At 38.5% G+C, this 17,423-nt stretch overlaps 1 protein-coding gene across 1 annotated transcript in view; it reads right to left on the minus strand.

The window, feature by feature from the left end:
- The window catches only part of cdh13 (cadherin 13, H-cadherin (heart)), a 444,891-nt gene that overhangs the window by 281,077 nt on the left and 146,391 nt on the right, over nucleotides 1-17,423 (minus strand). The window contains exon 3 of the mRNA XM_053622850.1: nucleotides 4,747-4,958. Within this exon, the coding sequence (XP_053478825.1) occupies nucleotides 4,747-4,958 (212 nt within the window). The remainder of the gene's footprint in view (nucleotides 1-4,746; nucleotides 4,959-17,423) is intronic.

Raw genomic sequence — 17,423 nt, forward strand, 5'->3', positions numbered from 1 at the left:
ACATAAACAAACGCACGTGTCAAAATGTCACGATTGTCCACAAGGGAAAAGCAGGTGCTCGCGCACCTGCTCGTGCACGCGCGCTCACATGCTCCACAGCGCGCTGCTTAAAGGGGAACTCGTGACAAGAATGGCCAGACTGGTTCAAGCTGATGGAACAGCTATAGTAACTCAGATAACCATGCTGTACAATTGTGGTGAGCAGAAAAGCATCTCAGAATGCACAACATGTCAAAAGTTGAAGCAGATGAGCTACAACAGCAGACGACCATTTCAGGTTCCACTTCTGTCAGCACAAAGAACAGAAAGCTGAGGCTGCATTGGGCACAGGCTCACTAAACTTGGACAGTTAAAGACTGGAAAAATGTAACCTAGTCTGATAAATCTCAATGTCTGCTGAGGCACACAGATGTTTGGCGGTCAGAATTTGGCTCCAGCAGCATGAAGCCATGGGCCCAACTTGCCTTGTGTCAACAGTCCAGGCTGGTGGAGGTGGTGTAATGGTGTGGGGAATGTTTTCTTGGCACACTCTGGGCCTGTCAATACCAATCAATCATCACTTGAATGCCACAGCCAATTTGAGTATTGTTGCTGAACGTGTGCGTCCATTCATGGCCACGATCTTCTAATATCATGACACAAAGCAAAAGTCGTCTCAAACTGGTTTCATGAACATGACAAGGAGTTGAATGTTCTTCAGTGGCTTTCTCAGTCACCGGATCTGATCACCTTTTTATCTTTTGTTAAAAAACTTCACAAAAATTCTCTGCACTCATGGATATCAAACAATTGTAAACACAACACAGGCTTATCCAAAAATATATATTTGTTAAATATAGGTGTTAAATATAGGCACAACAATTATTGGTACCCCTGAGAAAAATATATTTGAAGTATATTCCCATTGATATTTTAAAAAAATATTTTAGTACACCTGGGTGAACAGGAAATTGTTCAACCATGACTTCCTGTTTCACAGGGGTACAAATATGAGGTAACACATAGGCAAAATTCATTTGTTAGTCAAGTAATGAGTAAGACCAAGGAATATTAAAGCTGTGATGTGAACACAACTGGAAATGTTATGGATCATCCTAGAGGAGGACGTGTGTCTGTATTGTCTAAACACACTGTGAAGAGGATGGCCAAAAAATCTCCAAGGATCACAGCTGGAGAATTGCAGAAACTGCATCTTGGGGTCAGAAAGTCTCCAAAACTACAATCCGAAATCACCTACATCACCACAAGTTGATTGGAAGGGTTTCAAGAAAAAAGTCTCTACTCTCATCCAAAAACAAACTCAAGCGTCTTCAGTTTGCCAGACACTACTGGAACCGGGTTCTATGGTCAGATGAAATTAAAATAGAGCTTTCTGGCAATAAACACCAGAGGTGGTTTTGGTGCACACAGAGAGGCAGCCAAATGGAAAAGTACCTCATGCCCACGGTTAAATATGGTGGTGGCTCTTTAATGCTTTGGGGCTGTTTTTCTGCCAGAGGACCTGGACATTTTGTAAGGATACATGGCATCATGGACTCAATCAAATATCAGCAGATATTAAATGAAAACCAGACTGCCTCTGCCAGAAAGCTTAAAATGGGCCGTGGTCTCAGAACCCTTGCCATGTATTCTCCAACCTCAACAGGCATTATAGAAGACTCAGAGCTGTTATCTTGGCAAAGGGAGGTAGCACAAAATATTGACTGAATTAATTATATTTAACAAAGATATATATTTTTGATAAACCTGTGTTTTGTTTGCAATTGTTTGATATCCATGAGAGCAGAATATTTTTGTGAATTTTTGTAACAAAAGATCAAAAGGTTAAACAATAAAGACCATTTTTCACAGCCTCATATTTACCAAGGGTGGTAATATTAGTGGAGGGCACTGTAGTTGACAGTAATGATGTAAGGAACTTTTTTATGCCAATGCAATAAACATAGACAAAAGTGAACAAAAAACAACATAAATATATAAAACATTGTTACAATTGTACTATGAAAAGAAATGATCTACCATTCTGTACTACTGTACTAAATACAATGGATATAAAAAGTCTACATACCCTTGTTAAAAATTAAACCAATATAAATCATGTCAGATATTTTACCACCTTTAATGTGGTAACACCAACAAATTTCAAGTTAAAAAAAAGAAGAAAAAAAAAAAGGAAAAAAAAAAACCTTACGTATAGAAACCCTAACCTATCTGTGTGCACACCCCTTACATAATACTTTGTTCAAGCCCCTTGTAATACAGCACTCAATCATTTTGGGTAAGAGTCTACCAGCTTAGCAAAGCTTGAATTGGCAATTCCACTCTTATTCCACTCTTCCTTGTAAAAATGCTCCAGATCTATCAGATTGTGAGGGGATCTTCTCTCTAATGCATTCCACAGGTTTCAAGATAAGATCCGGACTCTGACTGGTTCATTCCAAAATGTTGATCTTTTTCTGAACCCATTCCATTGTTGACTTGGATTTTGTGTTTTGGGTCATTATTGTGCTGGAAGGTGAAATTCTTCTTCATCTTCAGCTGTCTAACAGAGGCCTGCAGGTTTTCTGCCAAAATAGATTGGTATGTGGAGCTATCTATGATTACCTCTATCTTGACTAGAGTCCTAGTCCCAGCTAAAGAGAAGCAGCCCCATAGCATGCACAATGCTTCACCGTGGGTATGATGTTTGTTTGGGTGATAAGTTGTCTTGTTTTTGTGATTCAAGCTGTTTTTTTTGTTTGTTTGTTTTATATTTATTTATTTGTTTGTTTGTTTGTTTGTTGCGAGAAAGAGCTTCCTTCTAGCCACCCTACCCCATAACCCAGACATGTGAAGAATACACGGCGTTTGTTGTCAAATTCAGGGAGTGACTTGCAATATTCCGATATTCCTTCAGCTTCTTTAATTTAGGATAATATAAGTTTTCTTCTTGTCCTTTTGTAAATCTTGGAGGGACATCCTGTTCTTGGTAATGTCACTGTGGTGTGATGATGATTTCACGCTGTTCCATGGTACATCTAATGTGTTGGAAATTCTTTTGTACCCGTCTCCTGATTAATACTTTTTGACAGTGAGACCCTGTTCTTTAGCTTTGTAAGCTCTTTGTTGTACATGACTTCAGTAGTTACATTTACATTTGGCAGATGCTCTTATACAGAGTGACTTACATTTATCTAATTTATACATCTGAGCAATTGAGGCCTTGCTCAAGGGCCCAACAGTGGCATCTTGGCAGTGCTGGGGTTTTGAACTCACAACCTTATGAGCAGTAGAGCTTTAGTCATCCTGTGATGCAGCACGAGCACCTATGGATGGCTTCACATGTTTTAAAGGAAGTCCATTTTTGCCTTCACTTTCTGTTGTATGACAATTGAAAGATTGTTGGTAGGTGGGAATTGGTAGGTGACCAAATTGGGGTAAAATATTTTGATTAGGCGATCAACGCAACAAATGACAGACTTTTGTTGACATAAAATTAGAACACCATGAAAAATGATTTTGTAGCTATATCGTAGACACATGCAGGTGATGAAATACATCAAAACCAAACTCTAATTTAGGGTCAGAAGAAATATACACAATTCTGTCATTAACATTAATATTCATGCAAACCTTATAAGCAGAAATAAGAAAATTGTCATAACACAACCTTAAGTCAATCCAAATCTATGTCTCTTGACTCAGCTGCTATGTCAGCAAACATCAAAATTCACAAAAGTGGTCATTATCAGCTGATGCCTGTTTCCAAGTATTTCTAAAGGTTTATGTAGGTTTATACCTGTGCTCCCTACTACCTCCCTTTTTGTTATACTGTCCAAGTATACTGTTAGACTTGCTGGAGTCTATAGTCTCTCACAATGTACGCCCGTTTAAACCACTGTTGAATAAGAGCATACCTAATAATCTGTCCTCTCTCCCTGTCGAGCGATACATGTACTCTTGCTACCTGATGTGATGCCTTATTCTGAAACACATCTACTATTGTGGCTTATCTCACCCTCTGGACCTGCTTGATTCATCCTGATGCTTTACTTCTGCTTGGAGATTTCTGCACTTGTGACTCACTTTCTGCTGCTGAAGATGCTCCCACATGGATATCTCAAAGACATCCTAAAAAAAGCATATGCCCAATACTCAACATTGCTTCAGTGGATAATCTCACCTGAATAGTGTAGATTTAGACTGCTGTTAAAATCATATAGACTGTCCTGAGTTCCTCTCTGGAATCTTATTCACAATGTGCACATACCTTCAAGAAATTTACACCCGTCTATACCTGTACACTGTAATGATTTATAATCCAACACTCCGCGGTCACCCACAAGAGGATGGGTTCCCTTTTGAGTCTGGTTCCTCTGTTGGTTGGTTCTCATATATGCTTCTAAATATACATCCAGATTTCTATAAAGCTGCTTTATGCAAAAGTGCAAATAAAATAACTGAACTGAGTTTATGTCACTTGGCATGAAGGGCTTTTATCAGTGTCGTGCAGCCCTATGAAGTAAAATAAATAAATAAAAACTTCTATTATACTAAATAGGCTAAAAACTCAGAGAATAAAAAGTTAGAGTATAATGAGAACGGAAACACCACTTCACATGGCATTACACATTTACACTAACCCCACATGCCTCAGCATGTAAAGCCACAAAAAAGACAGACGGACATACAAACAAACACACACACACACACACACACACACACACACACACACACACACACACACACACACACACACACACTTACCCTGAGTGTATGGGTAGATTGGGACGGTGCGCCAATTATGTCCACTTGTGCTGTGTCATCAGCATGGTCACTGAGCCAGTGAATGAATATGACCGTCCCACTGTCAACTACATCTCGTCTCGGGACCAGATTCAGGTCCTCATCTATCAGGAAGTCGGGGTGGGACACTTCAAACGCCGCATCCTTATTCCCCTCACAGTCATCAAACACCACTGAAAACACATACACACAAACATATTCATTAGCTCTACAGTAAGAAATGTATAGTGATGCATATATTAACTCACAAAGCTGCAAGCTCCCAAATAACGTGTTATTTGGGACATGTGAATGACACTGCAGATTGGGCAGTATGCCATGCGTTCAGCATCACTTTTTAGCGTAAATTTGGCACAGTAGGTTCTTTTCTGGGGTAATTTATGTACCGTTGAAGAAAGAAAGACTTGCTGTCTCAGAAATAAAGTGGCATGTCCCTGGAAAATGTGACTCTACCTGTAAGTTCGTTCTGTGCTCATTCAGCTATGAATTTAAAGCAAAGTAGAAAATGTAAAATATGACTCATTCATCAAGAGGCATTAAAGTCAGATACCTTAACCTTCCAAATATCCTCTCACTCTATCTTTCTCTCTCTGTCTCTCTCTCTCTCTCCCTCCTTCTTTATCTATTGCTCCAGGACTTTAGTCTGATTTATAGTCCATGTACTCTGCACAATTTGTTGGTGATTACAGAAAAACTGCAGTCTATGTACTCCAGCAATTTTCAGCCTAATCTGTATTCACTGTATCTGAAGCATATGGGGGATTACCATAGACAAGAGCTATTGAGTAAATAAACGGAAAAACTACTTTGAAGGGCGGTTGACGTCAATAAACACTTACATTTCTTGAAGGTTTGATGAATGTTTTTAGTCAAAGCTATTTGCAATTTAAATTCTAAGTCTGTATAGGTTGTCTTTTCAGAGATCAGAGTACTTTTTCAGAGAGAAACTCTGATTATGTGTTGCCAATATAGCCTATGTAGCTTAAGGTTATATAGAAGTATACTTGAGTTATGTAAATACCGGAAAAGTACTAGAAACTACGATTCCCATCAGCCACTGCACCTCACCTGATCATGTCACATGATTATATGCACCTGATTCACATTTGGGGGTAATGATCACTTGTATATGAGTCATGTTTTGCACTGCACACATTATCATTTGTTTGTCTTACTTTGCTGTTGTTTCTGCTGCTGAGTTCTGTTCATTGTTCTATGTTTTTGTTTCCTAGTCTTTATGTTTTTGCCACACGTTCTAGAGATCCTGTTTTGTTTTAATTTGTATTAAACTTTATCTGCACTTGCATCCGCCTTCGTCTCCATTCCCTAACAACTTCTGTGTATTTTTTTTTAAAAAAAGAAGAAATATTTAACAGGAAGTAACAGGGTTATTACTGAAAATAATGACATCTTAGCACATGAAAATATCTTGAATATAGTCACATTTTTTAACACTAGAATAAACCAAAAATATGATTACTAAACTTGTTTCTAGACATTTTTACTTATTTCAAGCTTTAAATCATCTTTTTTTATAATAATCTCATAATAAGATAAATGTGCCCATATTCAATATGTTTTCACTTGCAAAGTGATTGCACCAGTGTTGAAAGAAAAATCCACAAGAACAGTTTGTTAAAACTTTCCCTTATGTCTGTCTCATACTAAGAACTTTATTGTAACCACTGCAGTTTCAAAATCCATCCATTCATCCATGTGTCCATCGATCAGTTTCCCATACCATTTATCCTACACAGGGTCGCGATGGAGCCTGGAGCCTACCCCAGGGAACTTGGGGCACAAGGCGGGGGACACCCTGGACAGGATGCCAACCCATCACATGGTACAATCGCACACACACACTCACCACTCACACACTCATTCATACACTACGGACAATTTGGAAATACCAATCATCCTACAATGCATGTCTTTAGACTGGGGAGGAAACTGGTGTACCCGGAGGAAAACTCTGATGCACAGGAAGCTCCACACACACAAGGCAGAGGCAGGATTCGAACAGGATTCCAAACCATAGAGGTGCGAGGCAAACATGCTAATACTAAGTCATTTATTGTAACCATTGCCATTTCAAAATATATATTATCGAAACACATATATTAAAAGTGAGTGCTGAGTAAATAGGTTTTCTGTTTTTTAATCAGTAAAAGTCAGCATTATTGTATAATTACTTACAGCACATATGATACAAATCAGAGTGAAAAAGTGGAGCGTGGAGTATTCCTTTAATTTCCATGTGCCATTTTTGGATAAATGCCTATACAAAGGTTATAGCCTTTCTGTAATTACCAGGGAGACATGCAGAGTAAATAAGACCCAACTCTTCATGAACACTTAATTAACCCCTAACTTTTCCCCAAATGTCCCCCATTTAATAATAAATAAATAAATAAAAAATAATAAAAAATTTTTTTTAAAAACTTCCTGCACTTACACTGGCTCTTACACCTCTACTCTGCACACTTTGCTTCATTAGAACTCAATAAAACATCTTGTATGATAGCACTACTTGTATTGTTCTCCGCTTGATATATCGCTTATATTTCCTCATTTGTAAGTCGCTTTGGATGAAAACATCTGCTAAATGAATAAACATCATTTGAAATAATACTGTGCCTCAGACTAAAGTTCTTGAATGGTGGAAAAGATAGATAGACATAGGGTAAGAGGGAAAGAGTTTTGTGATACAGTAGAACATCAGGGAGCACCCGTGCCCTCTGCAGTGAACAATTATCAACTTTGTCCTGAGAACAGTTCTTGCCAAGGCGCTTCGTTGTTCACAAGGACACTGAACATAATCCAGGTTTCTGTCTCTCTTTTTCTCTCTCTATCATTCAGATAAAAGAGCACAACAGCACAGTGATCCTTGGGTCCCTAGACTAAAGAAATTTCCAAAAGTTCATTCTTTATTCACCAACTTGAGATACTTAATAGTTTTTAGTTTGTGCATAAAAAAAGCCTCAAAGTTTTGGAGTAAGGCCACTGTTGCATGTATTGTACTATGAGTGAATGTGTGTGTGCGTGTGTGTGTGTGTGTGTGTGTATGTGTGTGTGTATGTGTGTGGTAAGCTGTGCCTCAGGTCTGACTGAGTGAGATACCGCTGCAGAAGCCCAGCTTATCCCCTCTGATCATGTCCACGGCTGTCTTATCTCTCAGTCCCATACCCCCTGCTTTACTTTCTCCTCTTCTCTTTGACATTTCCGACCCTCTTTTCTTTCCACATCCTTTTTTCTCCAATCATTTGTTATCTTTGCAAATCTCCAGGTGCCAGTCAGCTGCAGAATTATTGGCACAAGTCAAAAATTTTTGCAAACATTAAGATGAATAAGATGAATAACAAATGTAATGTAATGAAATGAAATTTCAAGATAGGAGGATGTTGTGTAGTTTTATTGTACCGCAATATATTTAATGGGAATGCATTTTTTTTGTTTTTTTGCAGTGCACTGATTTCAAGATTACTGGTACGTCTGCAATTAGAGAGCAATATTTGATGTAAGGACCTTTTCCTGTAAGGCAGTATTCAGATTTAGCAACCTAAAGTCCACATGAATTCAAAATAGAAGTTTTGTGACTTTTAGTATGAATATGTTAGCCTTAAGGTTATCTAAAAGCTAGTGTGCTCCGAAACAATGACAAAATTAGCATTTAGAAGATAAATGCATTCGAAATGTACAGACTCTCTCTACCACCAATAAGAATCAACAATTTTGATGACATCATCCCGCACTTCAGCGTCTCATCAGATTTTCTGTCCAATCAAATGTTGTCTAGAACCTCTATGAGGTAAGCTAAATGCTATTGGCTATTTAAAAAGGAGGAGGAGTCACTCCATACGCACATCAACACATCAAATATCGCTGTGCATTTCAAGGCACTTCACAGGGACTGTAAGATAAAAAGTTATGTAAATATTTACACAAGTTCAGTTCCTTGTATTAACACTTGGTTTAAGCACACACTTGAATTTCTGTGTAGTGACTCCAGATTATTATTAATTAAACTACCCTCATGTAGTTCCAATTAATGGTCCAGTGGTGCTGCTCGTAATACTTTATTAATATAACAGACAGTAGGTTATAGTGTTATTGTATATTATATAAGTTAAAAATTAAAAGGTATGTCAAAATAACACCAGAGCGCTTTAAAAAATATTTTTCCACAACTTGCAGTTCAGAGCTTTCAAAACTAGCAAAGTTGGGTAAAGTAAGATTTTTCAAACACATTGCTTTTTCATCCTTAGATTTGTTTTTACCACCACAGAAAAATGAATGTTTGGTATGCAGGTGATGGTTTGAGGTATCACCTTAGTCAAAATGTTTCCTCTTTACACATCATTAGCTGTGTGCTACATTATTTATCTACCAGCAGCAGCAAACACTTCAGATTAACAGTGTGTGCTAACTGAACTTCAGATATCTAGCTCTCTGGCTGATTAAAATGGAGGACAATTCACAATCAGATACCTCACCGAGAACTGCAGTGATCACCATTGATGAACTACATAAGTCAAGCTGCCGAGTCTTTTTACTGTTTCTAGAAGCATGTGCTTATCTTTAAGGTCAGTGGTAGGCTTTATTGTGGAAAATTAGGATGCTTGATATAGTGGCCAGTGAGTGGTATACTCCAAATTTGACAACTAACAGAAATAATCAATTATAACAAACGAAAAATTACACACAAGAACAAAGGAATCGCATGCACTTTTCTAGAAAACATTCCAACATTCAGCACTTTCAGCAGCAAGTGCCATGCAAAAATTGAATCCATCAAACACAAATCAGGCATCACTCTCAGTAAAAAACAGTAGCCGTCATTCCTTTAATTCAAGCAGAATATTCAAGAACCTTAATTTATTTTGCACTGCTGATGGAGTGGTTTGATTTTGGTTTGCTCTCATTGCACTTGACATAACAACTTACAACCTGATCTCATGAGAAATCCGAAGAATGTGGTTGATCATAAGAAATAAAAAGTAGAGGTTTACACAGTAAATCATAAGAAATGGTACAAACACTAGCCTCATATTTAACCATAAGTTTAATCTTTTCATATGAAACGAGACAGGCTCAAGCACACCAAAATTGGACAGTGAGCCTGAGAAGACTAAAAAGACTAGGCAACTGTCCTGTTTCAGTGAGCTGTGTCCACTATATCCTAAATTTCCATTTCTTGGCTGACAGGACTGGAACCAGATTGTTCTGCTCCCACAAGTTCTTGTGAGAGTTCGCCAAGACCGTCTATGCCTGCTGCTAGTAGCACCTTATTGGCCAGATCGAATATGGTTCTCAGAGATAATACCCCTGCTGGATGGCACTCCCTGGGAGATTCCTGTTCACATTGTCTATTGTCTCAAGCCAGAGAGTTGATTTATCACCCTCAGACGGAACGATGGAAACTGTGGGTCTAGCCACTGAGGGGCACCAGCTCGTAGATTCTGGTCTCTCAACCGAGGCTGCAGAGACCATGTTGAACACAGCAAGTGTGCTTGTAAATTGCTCCCACAGCGTGAAGCTCACGCAATGTCTCATTCCCTTCTCAAGGAACAGGATTACATGCGTAACCCTGATAGAACTGGAAAACTGGAAAACTTTTTTTTTTCTCGCAGCATTCTTTGTGACTGCTGTGTGTGAAAATCTCAGAAGATCAGCAGTAACTGAAATACTCAAACCAGCCAATCTGGTGCCAACAACCAAGCCATTTTTTAAAGAAACTGAGATCACATTTTTGTTTGATGGAAACATTAACTGAAGCTCTAGGCCTGTATCTTTTATTCACTGCAGTGCTACCACATGATTGGCTGATTGGATAATTACATGAATGAGCAGATGTACAAGTATATAACACTACCTATTATCTAAAATTGTAGAAGTATAATCTTAATGAAAAATATTCAGTTGAAAGTACCCTTATTCTCATTTTTTATTTTGCTGGTTGAAGTTGTGGTGGACCTCCAACAGGCCTGAATTGAGCAGCAAATCTCTTCTGGGCTTGATTCTCCATGCATGATGTGTGTTTGCCAGCAACATATTGAATGCAATGCCTGATCACTTTTGATGTGTGTGCTGAAATTTTGCTCTGCACGTTTGTCTGTCTGTCTGTCTCTCTCTCTCTCTCTCTCTCTCTCTCTCTCTCTATGAGCTGTTTGGTGCTCTCTATGTCATGGTTTTGCCTTGAGTGGCAAGCTCTGCACCTCCACTGTGTTTGAAGCAGCAGTGCAGTAGTGCCTGGTCATCATCACTATGGATATGCACTATAAAAGCTACAGCACTTAAAAAAGAATAATAATAATAATTATATATATATATATATATATATATATATATATATATATATATATATATATATATATATATATTCTTTATTTATTTATTTAGGAAATTGTTATACACTGTAAGTGCTTTGGCAACCCAATGGTACAATAGCCAGGCTTTTTTTCCCCTCAGCTCATATTTAACACACAGATGACAGAATAAGTAGCACACACACACACACACACACACACACACACACACACACACACACACAAGCTTGGTGGCTTCCAGGGAGCAATAAACTGCAGTTTTATGTGGGAGCAGCCCTTTCCACAGAGGAGAAAGAGTGCTGGGAAATGAAGCGTTATGGCCTCTTATGAACTAAGGCCTCATAAATAATGCTCTGATGGGAGAGAAAGAGGACAGCGGGCTGCCAAGAGGAAGTGTGGCCAACATACGCTCCAGTCACACACATCGTATATCAGTCCATGTCCGGTGTGCCCTCTGGAGGAGCTCCTGACCAGCCATTGAAGGCTTGGAATAAAGAGAAGTGCATCCAGAGCTAAGTATACACTCCTGATTTCATGCTTAATTTCCCTCTCTATGTAATCTGTTCTTCTTGTTGTGATTCTTTTTCTGTGTCCGCTAGGTGATGCATCTATTTCTGGTACATGCATACATTCTCACACACACACACACACACACAGACACACACACACACAATGTTGGTTTACAGGCAGTGTGAGTGTGGGTTGTAATAAAGGGTACTTTTGCTCTTTTGCATTGGGAGTGTGTGTAACAGTATCAGGGCTGAGCAGGGCCGAGCGCTTACAGTCCACTCCTCAGTCTTTCAGAATAACAAGGCCAGTGTGTCTGTCAGATATACTTCTCACCTTCACTGCTTCACTATTATCATCAGCAACACACACACGCACACACACACACACACACCAGGAGTGTAACACAATTCCACTGTCTGTATCTTTAACTGTTTAGTGCTCCAAAAATTCATATCTGTATTCGTGTTTAAACCCAAAGTGGATGTGGCCTTAACCAGAAATGTTTATTTATTTGTTTGTTTGTTTGTTTGTCCCTGGAAACCACTATGTTCCTAGTAACACTGGAAACACTGGAAACAATTCAGAAGTAGAAATGCCAGCACTGTGAGCATATCATAAATAAACGCTGTATATACATATTAATGAACATGGCCTTTGTTTCTTTGTTTGTATTTGAGCATATCTGAGTATTCACTCCTCCCTACATGAATGTAAAACCTTTTCTCTTGTAGGACTTTTTTGATGCATTCTACAAAGTCCTCTAGTCTCAAACAAGGTTTCTGCCAAGGTTTTTTTTTTTCTCAAATAAAGGATACTGCACCTCATATGTGTGTCTGTATTTATATTTGTTTAAAACACATTATCTGTTCAATCTGAATAATCTATTTGTGTTTGGTTACACACACACACAGACACACTATGTCACAATACACTTTTAGATTTATATTACAGATTTTGTGAGTGCTTATAACACAACTCCATTCAGAGTTCATGCAGAAAGACATTCTAGCACATTTATTGTAGATTTCACAGTATATCACAAATCAAATTATTATTGTTGTTGTTTTTTTTTTTTTAACCACAACAGAAATCACAGAAATTGGCAGAAATTAGAGTTTAACGTAAAGGTAGCATCTAGATCACAAAGTGGAAGGAGAATGTCCTCAACAACTAAACACTTTTTAAACATTTTATTATCTTCCCTGAGGTGTAGTTATAATATCAGTAAAGTTTTTTGCACACACACACAAAAAAACATTTTTAAAAATGTAGTAATTTATTACCTTTTTCCACCCTGCCTCTGACCCTCTGGCAGAAACGATAATTTTTGTGTCCTTTACCTTTAAGACTTCAATGTAACCACCCACTGCTATGATTGGATAACATCTTTGCCTATTAAATAATTATCAATGCCCCCTGCCATAACACGTGCAAAACTGTTTGAGTAGCAGTGGGCGGGGCCTACGTAGGTGTCAATGTCTTTCTGAAGGGGCAGTCATATGCAAATGTATTTGCCCGTGTGATGCCACAGATCTTGCGACGTCCTAACAAGTCGTTTTTTTGGAGCTTGTTTAAATAAATGTTCTTTTTGCACGGAGGAGGACATATTAAGCTATGAAACTTACAGGACGTTTTAATGGTACAATGACCTCTAGATGTCAAAAGATCAAGGAAAATTTCATTTCTCATGTCATGACCGCTTTAAAACCAGTAGTGTAGTTAAACCAGTAGTTAAACTGGTAGTGTAATTAAAATCTGCCAGTTTGTAATTTTTTCTTATTATATCATAAGGTTTTTGTGAGCTTTTGAAGACATCTGCCTCAATGCTTATTTACTTTATGTCAAGTACTAAAATCAGATTAAACTGTGAACATTACAGTCAATTACACTGAGAGAACTTATTAAACACTGCCAGCACTGCAGTGTACTTCAGTAATGACAGTGAATCTTGTCAAAATTAAGTGTAGTACACACGCTTTCCAGAGAAACAGGACATTTCAGACAAAAGTACATCATCAGCCATGGTTCTGAGGTTATAAGGAGGTGAAACTGGTTGATATTCAACAGGTTTAATGATGTACACTATATGGCCAAAAGCATGTGGGCATGTGACCATTCAAAAGTCCTAGATTAAAACCATGGCCATTAGTATTGAGTTGGTTCCCCTCTGATGCTATAATAACCACTCTTCTGAGAAGGCTTTCCACTAGATTCTGGACCGTGGCTGTGCAGATTTGTGCTCATTCAGCCACAAGAGGTTGGACACTGATGTCCAACAAGGAGGCCTTGAGTAAAATTGGTGTACGAGCTCTAAATCTGTTCAGTGGGGTTGAGGTCAGAGTACTGCACTCAAGTTCTTCCACACAAACCTTGGCAAACCATGTCTTCATGGATCTTGCTCTGTGCCCAGCGGTATTTTCTGGTTGTGCCCCGTAGTTCTAGTGAAAGAAAATGTTAATGCTACAGCATAAAAAGACCCCCTATACATCTGTGTGTTTCAACTTTGTAGCAGCAGCTTGGGGAAGACCCTCATATGGGTGTTTTGTTCATGTGTCCACATACTTTTGCCAATAGGGTAATAGCTGTTGCAAAAACATGGCATTCATTCCATGGGGTTCCAAAGTTTGATCAGTCAATCTGCTCTTGGATTCTCCGATGTACAACTGATTCCAACTGATCTGTTATAGGAAAGACAGTAAATGCATCAGAAGTGATGGATTATAAAAACTGATGGGCCAGTATTATTAGTGTCTGTTCTTCTTCTTCTTAATAATAATAATATTAGTAGTAGTAGTAGTAGTAATGGTGGTAGCAGTAGTAGTATATACAGTAATGGTATTGGAATTTGTAGTCTGATGTATTATTATCAGGCTGATGTATTATTATCATTATAGCTGTTGTAATAATTGTTAGTGCTGATACCAGTAATTAGACTCGCTCAAGACAGGCATTATCCTATATCCCACTGCTTTACTACAATTTCTTGCAGTTAAACTTAAATTATCAGCAGTCTACATTTCCATTGCCTGCTATAATCAGAAATGTAAAAAGAAGTTTAATATAAAGTGAACTACAGGCAATTTTATCAGGGTACTATTGCATCCCTCCAGACTAGCGATTCTATGACAGTGCATGCTGACATAAAAGTAGTTAGCAACTAATGTGGTATGTAGATTTATTATCATTGCAGATATACAGCTTGTCAACGTATAATGTTTACACAATTATATGGATGGCTTGGCATGTTTTAATTTTGACCATCTGTTAACTAGCGAAACTAATTATAATGGCATCTACACTATATTGTTTATTGTTCAAATATTGTGATAAACTATATGGCCAAAAGTTTGTGGACACCTGACTATCACACCCATCTACTGGCCTTTCCTAAACTGTTGCCACAAAGTTAGACGCACACAATTGTATTTGTCGTCTTTGTATGCTGTAGCATTACAATTTCTCTTCACTGGAACTAAGGGACCCAAACATGTTCCAGCATGACAATGCCCCTGTGAACAAAGCAAGCGCCATGAAGACATAGTTTGGCAAGGTTGCAGTGGAAGAACTTGAGTGGCCTGCACAGAGCCCTGACCTCAATCCTACTGAACATTTTTTCATTTGACGAATTGGAACGCCAGGCTTTCTCACCTGACCTCAGTACTTGACCTCACTAATGCTCTTGTAGCTGCATGATTACAAATCCCCAAAACCACACTCCAAAATCTAGTGGAAAGCCTTCCCAGAAGAGTGGAGGCTCTTATAACTGCAAAAGGGGGTCTAAGCCTGGAATGAGATGTACAACAAGCACATGGATGCGATGCTAAAATGTCTACAAACTATCGGCTATATAGTGTATTTTTTGCCATACCACCACCCTGTGAGTAAGCCTACACTCACACACATTCTGAAATGTCTTTTATTCCTGCTCTATCAGCCAGTCCTTTCTCTTTCATGCTCAGCCTTCTTCAATCACTTTTGCTATCCCTTTGTCTATTTCTTTAATGTCTCCTCTCTCTTGTCTCCGGCACACCTGCCATCTCTCTCTATCATACTGGGGCTTGTGATTGCTGGTGTAATAGCAGCCATCTTTCTCAGGTCAGAGAGTAAATGGGGGTTCCAAGCACACAGACAAACAGACAATTGCTGTTTCTCAGTTGCAGATGTGCGTGTGATGAGCTTGTGTAGCTTTAACAACTCTCTCTATGATAAAGTCACACAATTTTGCTCAATTTATATGCAGGGATGTAGTGTACCACAATATTGTCTCACATGCTTGGATAAATTTGCTTTTCTGCTCTAAAACAAAAAAGGTCACAGTCATACCCGTGTGAAAGAAGTGCGTCTGTGTGTATGATGTGCATACCAACAATCAAATAAGTCCTAATGCTTATTTTAGATGTCAATCACACACTATCATAGGACTAGCATTGACTTTTGCATCAAAAGACTTACAACATACCACGATTTCATCCTTGCAAATTCAGAATGAGCTCATTTTGTGTGAAAGGTTACATATATTAAGGCTAGTGATGAGTCTTTATTGATCACATATACATTAGAGCACAGTCATTAAAATCTCAGAATCACTGTAATGCTCACAATACATGAGTTGTGAACAGTTGTTTTGTTAATGTAGCGGTGTGTGCACTAAACGAGCAATAGAGGGTATGCACATGACGTCATGGTTGACGGAAGTCGCCACGGTCACGCCCACTGAGTCACAAAAAGACTGAGCGGCAGCATTAGTGTACAGAGTGAATTCCACGAAAACACAGAAAAAATGCATCTAAAATGGGAAAAAGCTGTTGTGCGATCGACTGTGATAACAGATTCAACAAGAATTCAGAGCTATCTTTTTACAGAGTGCCAAAAAACCATTCAGTCCTTTTTTACTAAGTCAAACAGTGTAAGTGTAAGTTCTTTTGGCATGTGGTATTCATGTTGTACAACAATGAATAATTTGCTACATATTTCTTTTTAAACTAAGCCTATTTCCATTGATGAATAACAGGGGCTCATTCATTCTCTAACTGTGTTTTACCTTCACAAATCTATATCGTTAGTAAGTAGAAGCAGTGCTAGCGATAAACAAACTAGGACTAGCTAGCTTATGGTTTACCAGATAAAATTATAGAATAAAATAAAAATATTTGTACATACCTGTCCACATACAACCAGAATGTTTATTTGTGTTATTGTCACTTTAATTTCTCCAACAAATCCCGACTTGAAGTAGGACCAAGGCTTTTGTATGCCTTCAGGCTTTGCTTAGTGTATTTCCCCAGCCTCGAATACACTTACATATAAATGTCGGGAAAACCGATTTCTGGCCACATGCCAATGTCCATGGACCACATGTTCTTGGGCACGTTGTAAGGGTCACTGTCGAGTCCAACTGCCTTTAATTTAATCTGATAATCATTAGTTATACTAGCGTTTTCGCAGCTTCCCCTATTAAAACCAGCCATTTTGCTGGATGTTTTGCCACTCAGTCCAGCCGAGGGGGGCATGTTCCGGTGGGAAACTGATATCAATGCATACGCTCAATTGTAGACGAGGATCACACACTACACAAACTTTCACAGTCTGGAGAGATACCAGACAAGGCGTTTATGAAAATAAAGATGAGAGAAATCTATAATGTAACATTTTCAAGCTGGAGCCTGGATGTTGTGGTTTTTTGTGCACTATTTTGTACAGAAATACAGAGAGAAATACAAGAAAAAAATTTGGAGGAAGGATTGGTTGGGGAGACATCAGCATTGAGTATTGTCTGTTCTGCAAAGAGAACTGGAGATAAGA

Source organism: Ictalurus furcatus, chromosome 4, assembly GCF_023375685.1.
Source record: "Ictalurus furcatus strain D&B chromosome 4, Billie_1.0, whole genome shotgun sequence".
Classification (NCBI taxonomy): Eukaryota; Metazoa; Chordata; class Actinopteri; order Siluriformes; family Ictaluridae; genus Ictalurus; species Ictalurus furcatus.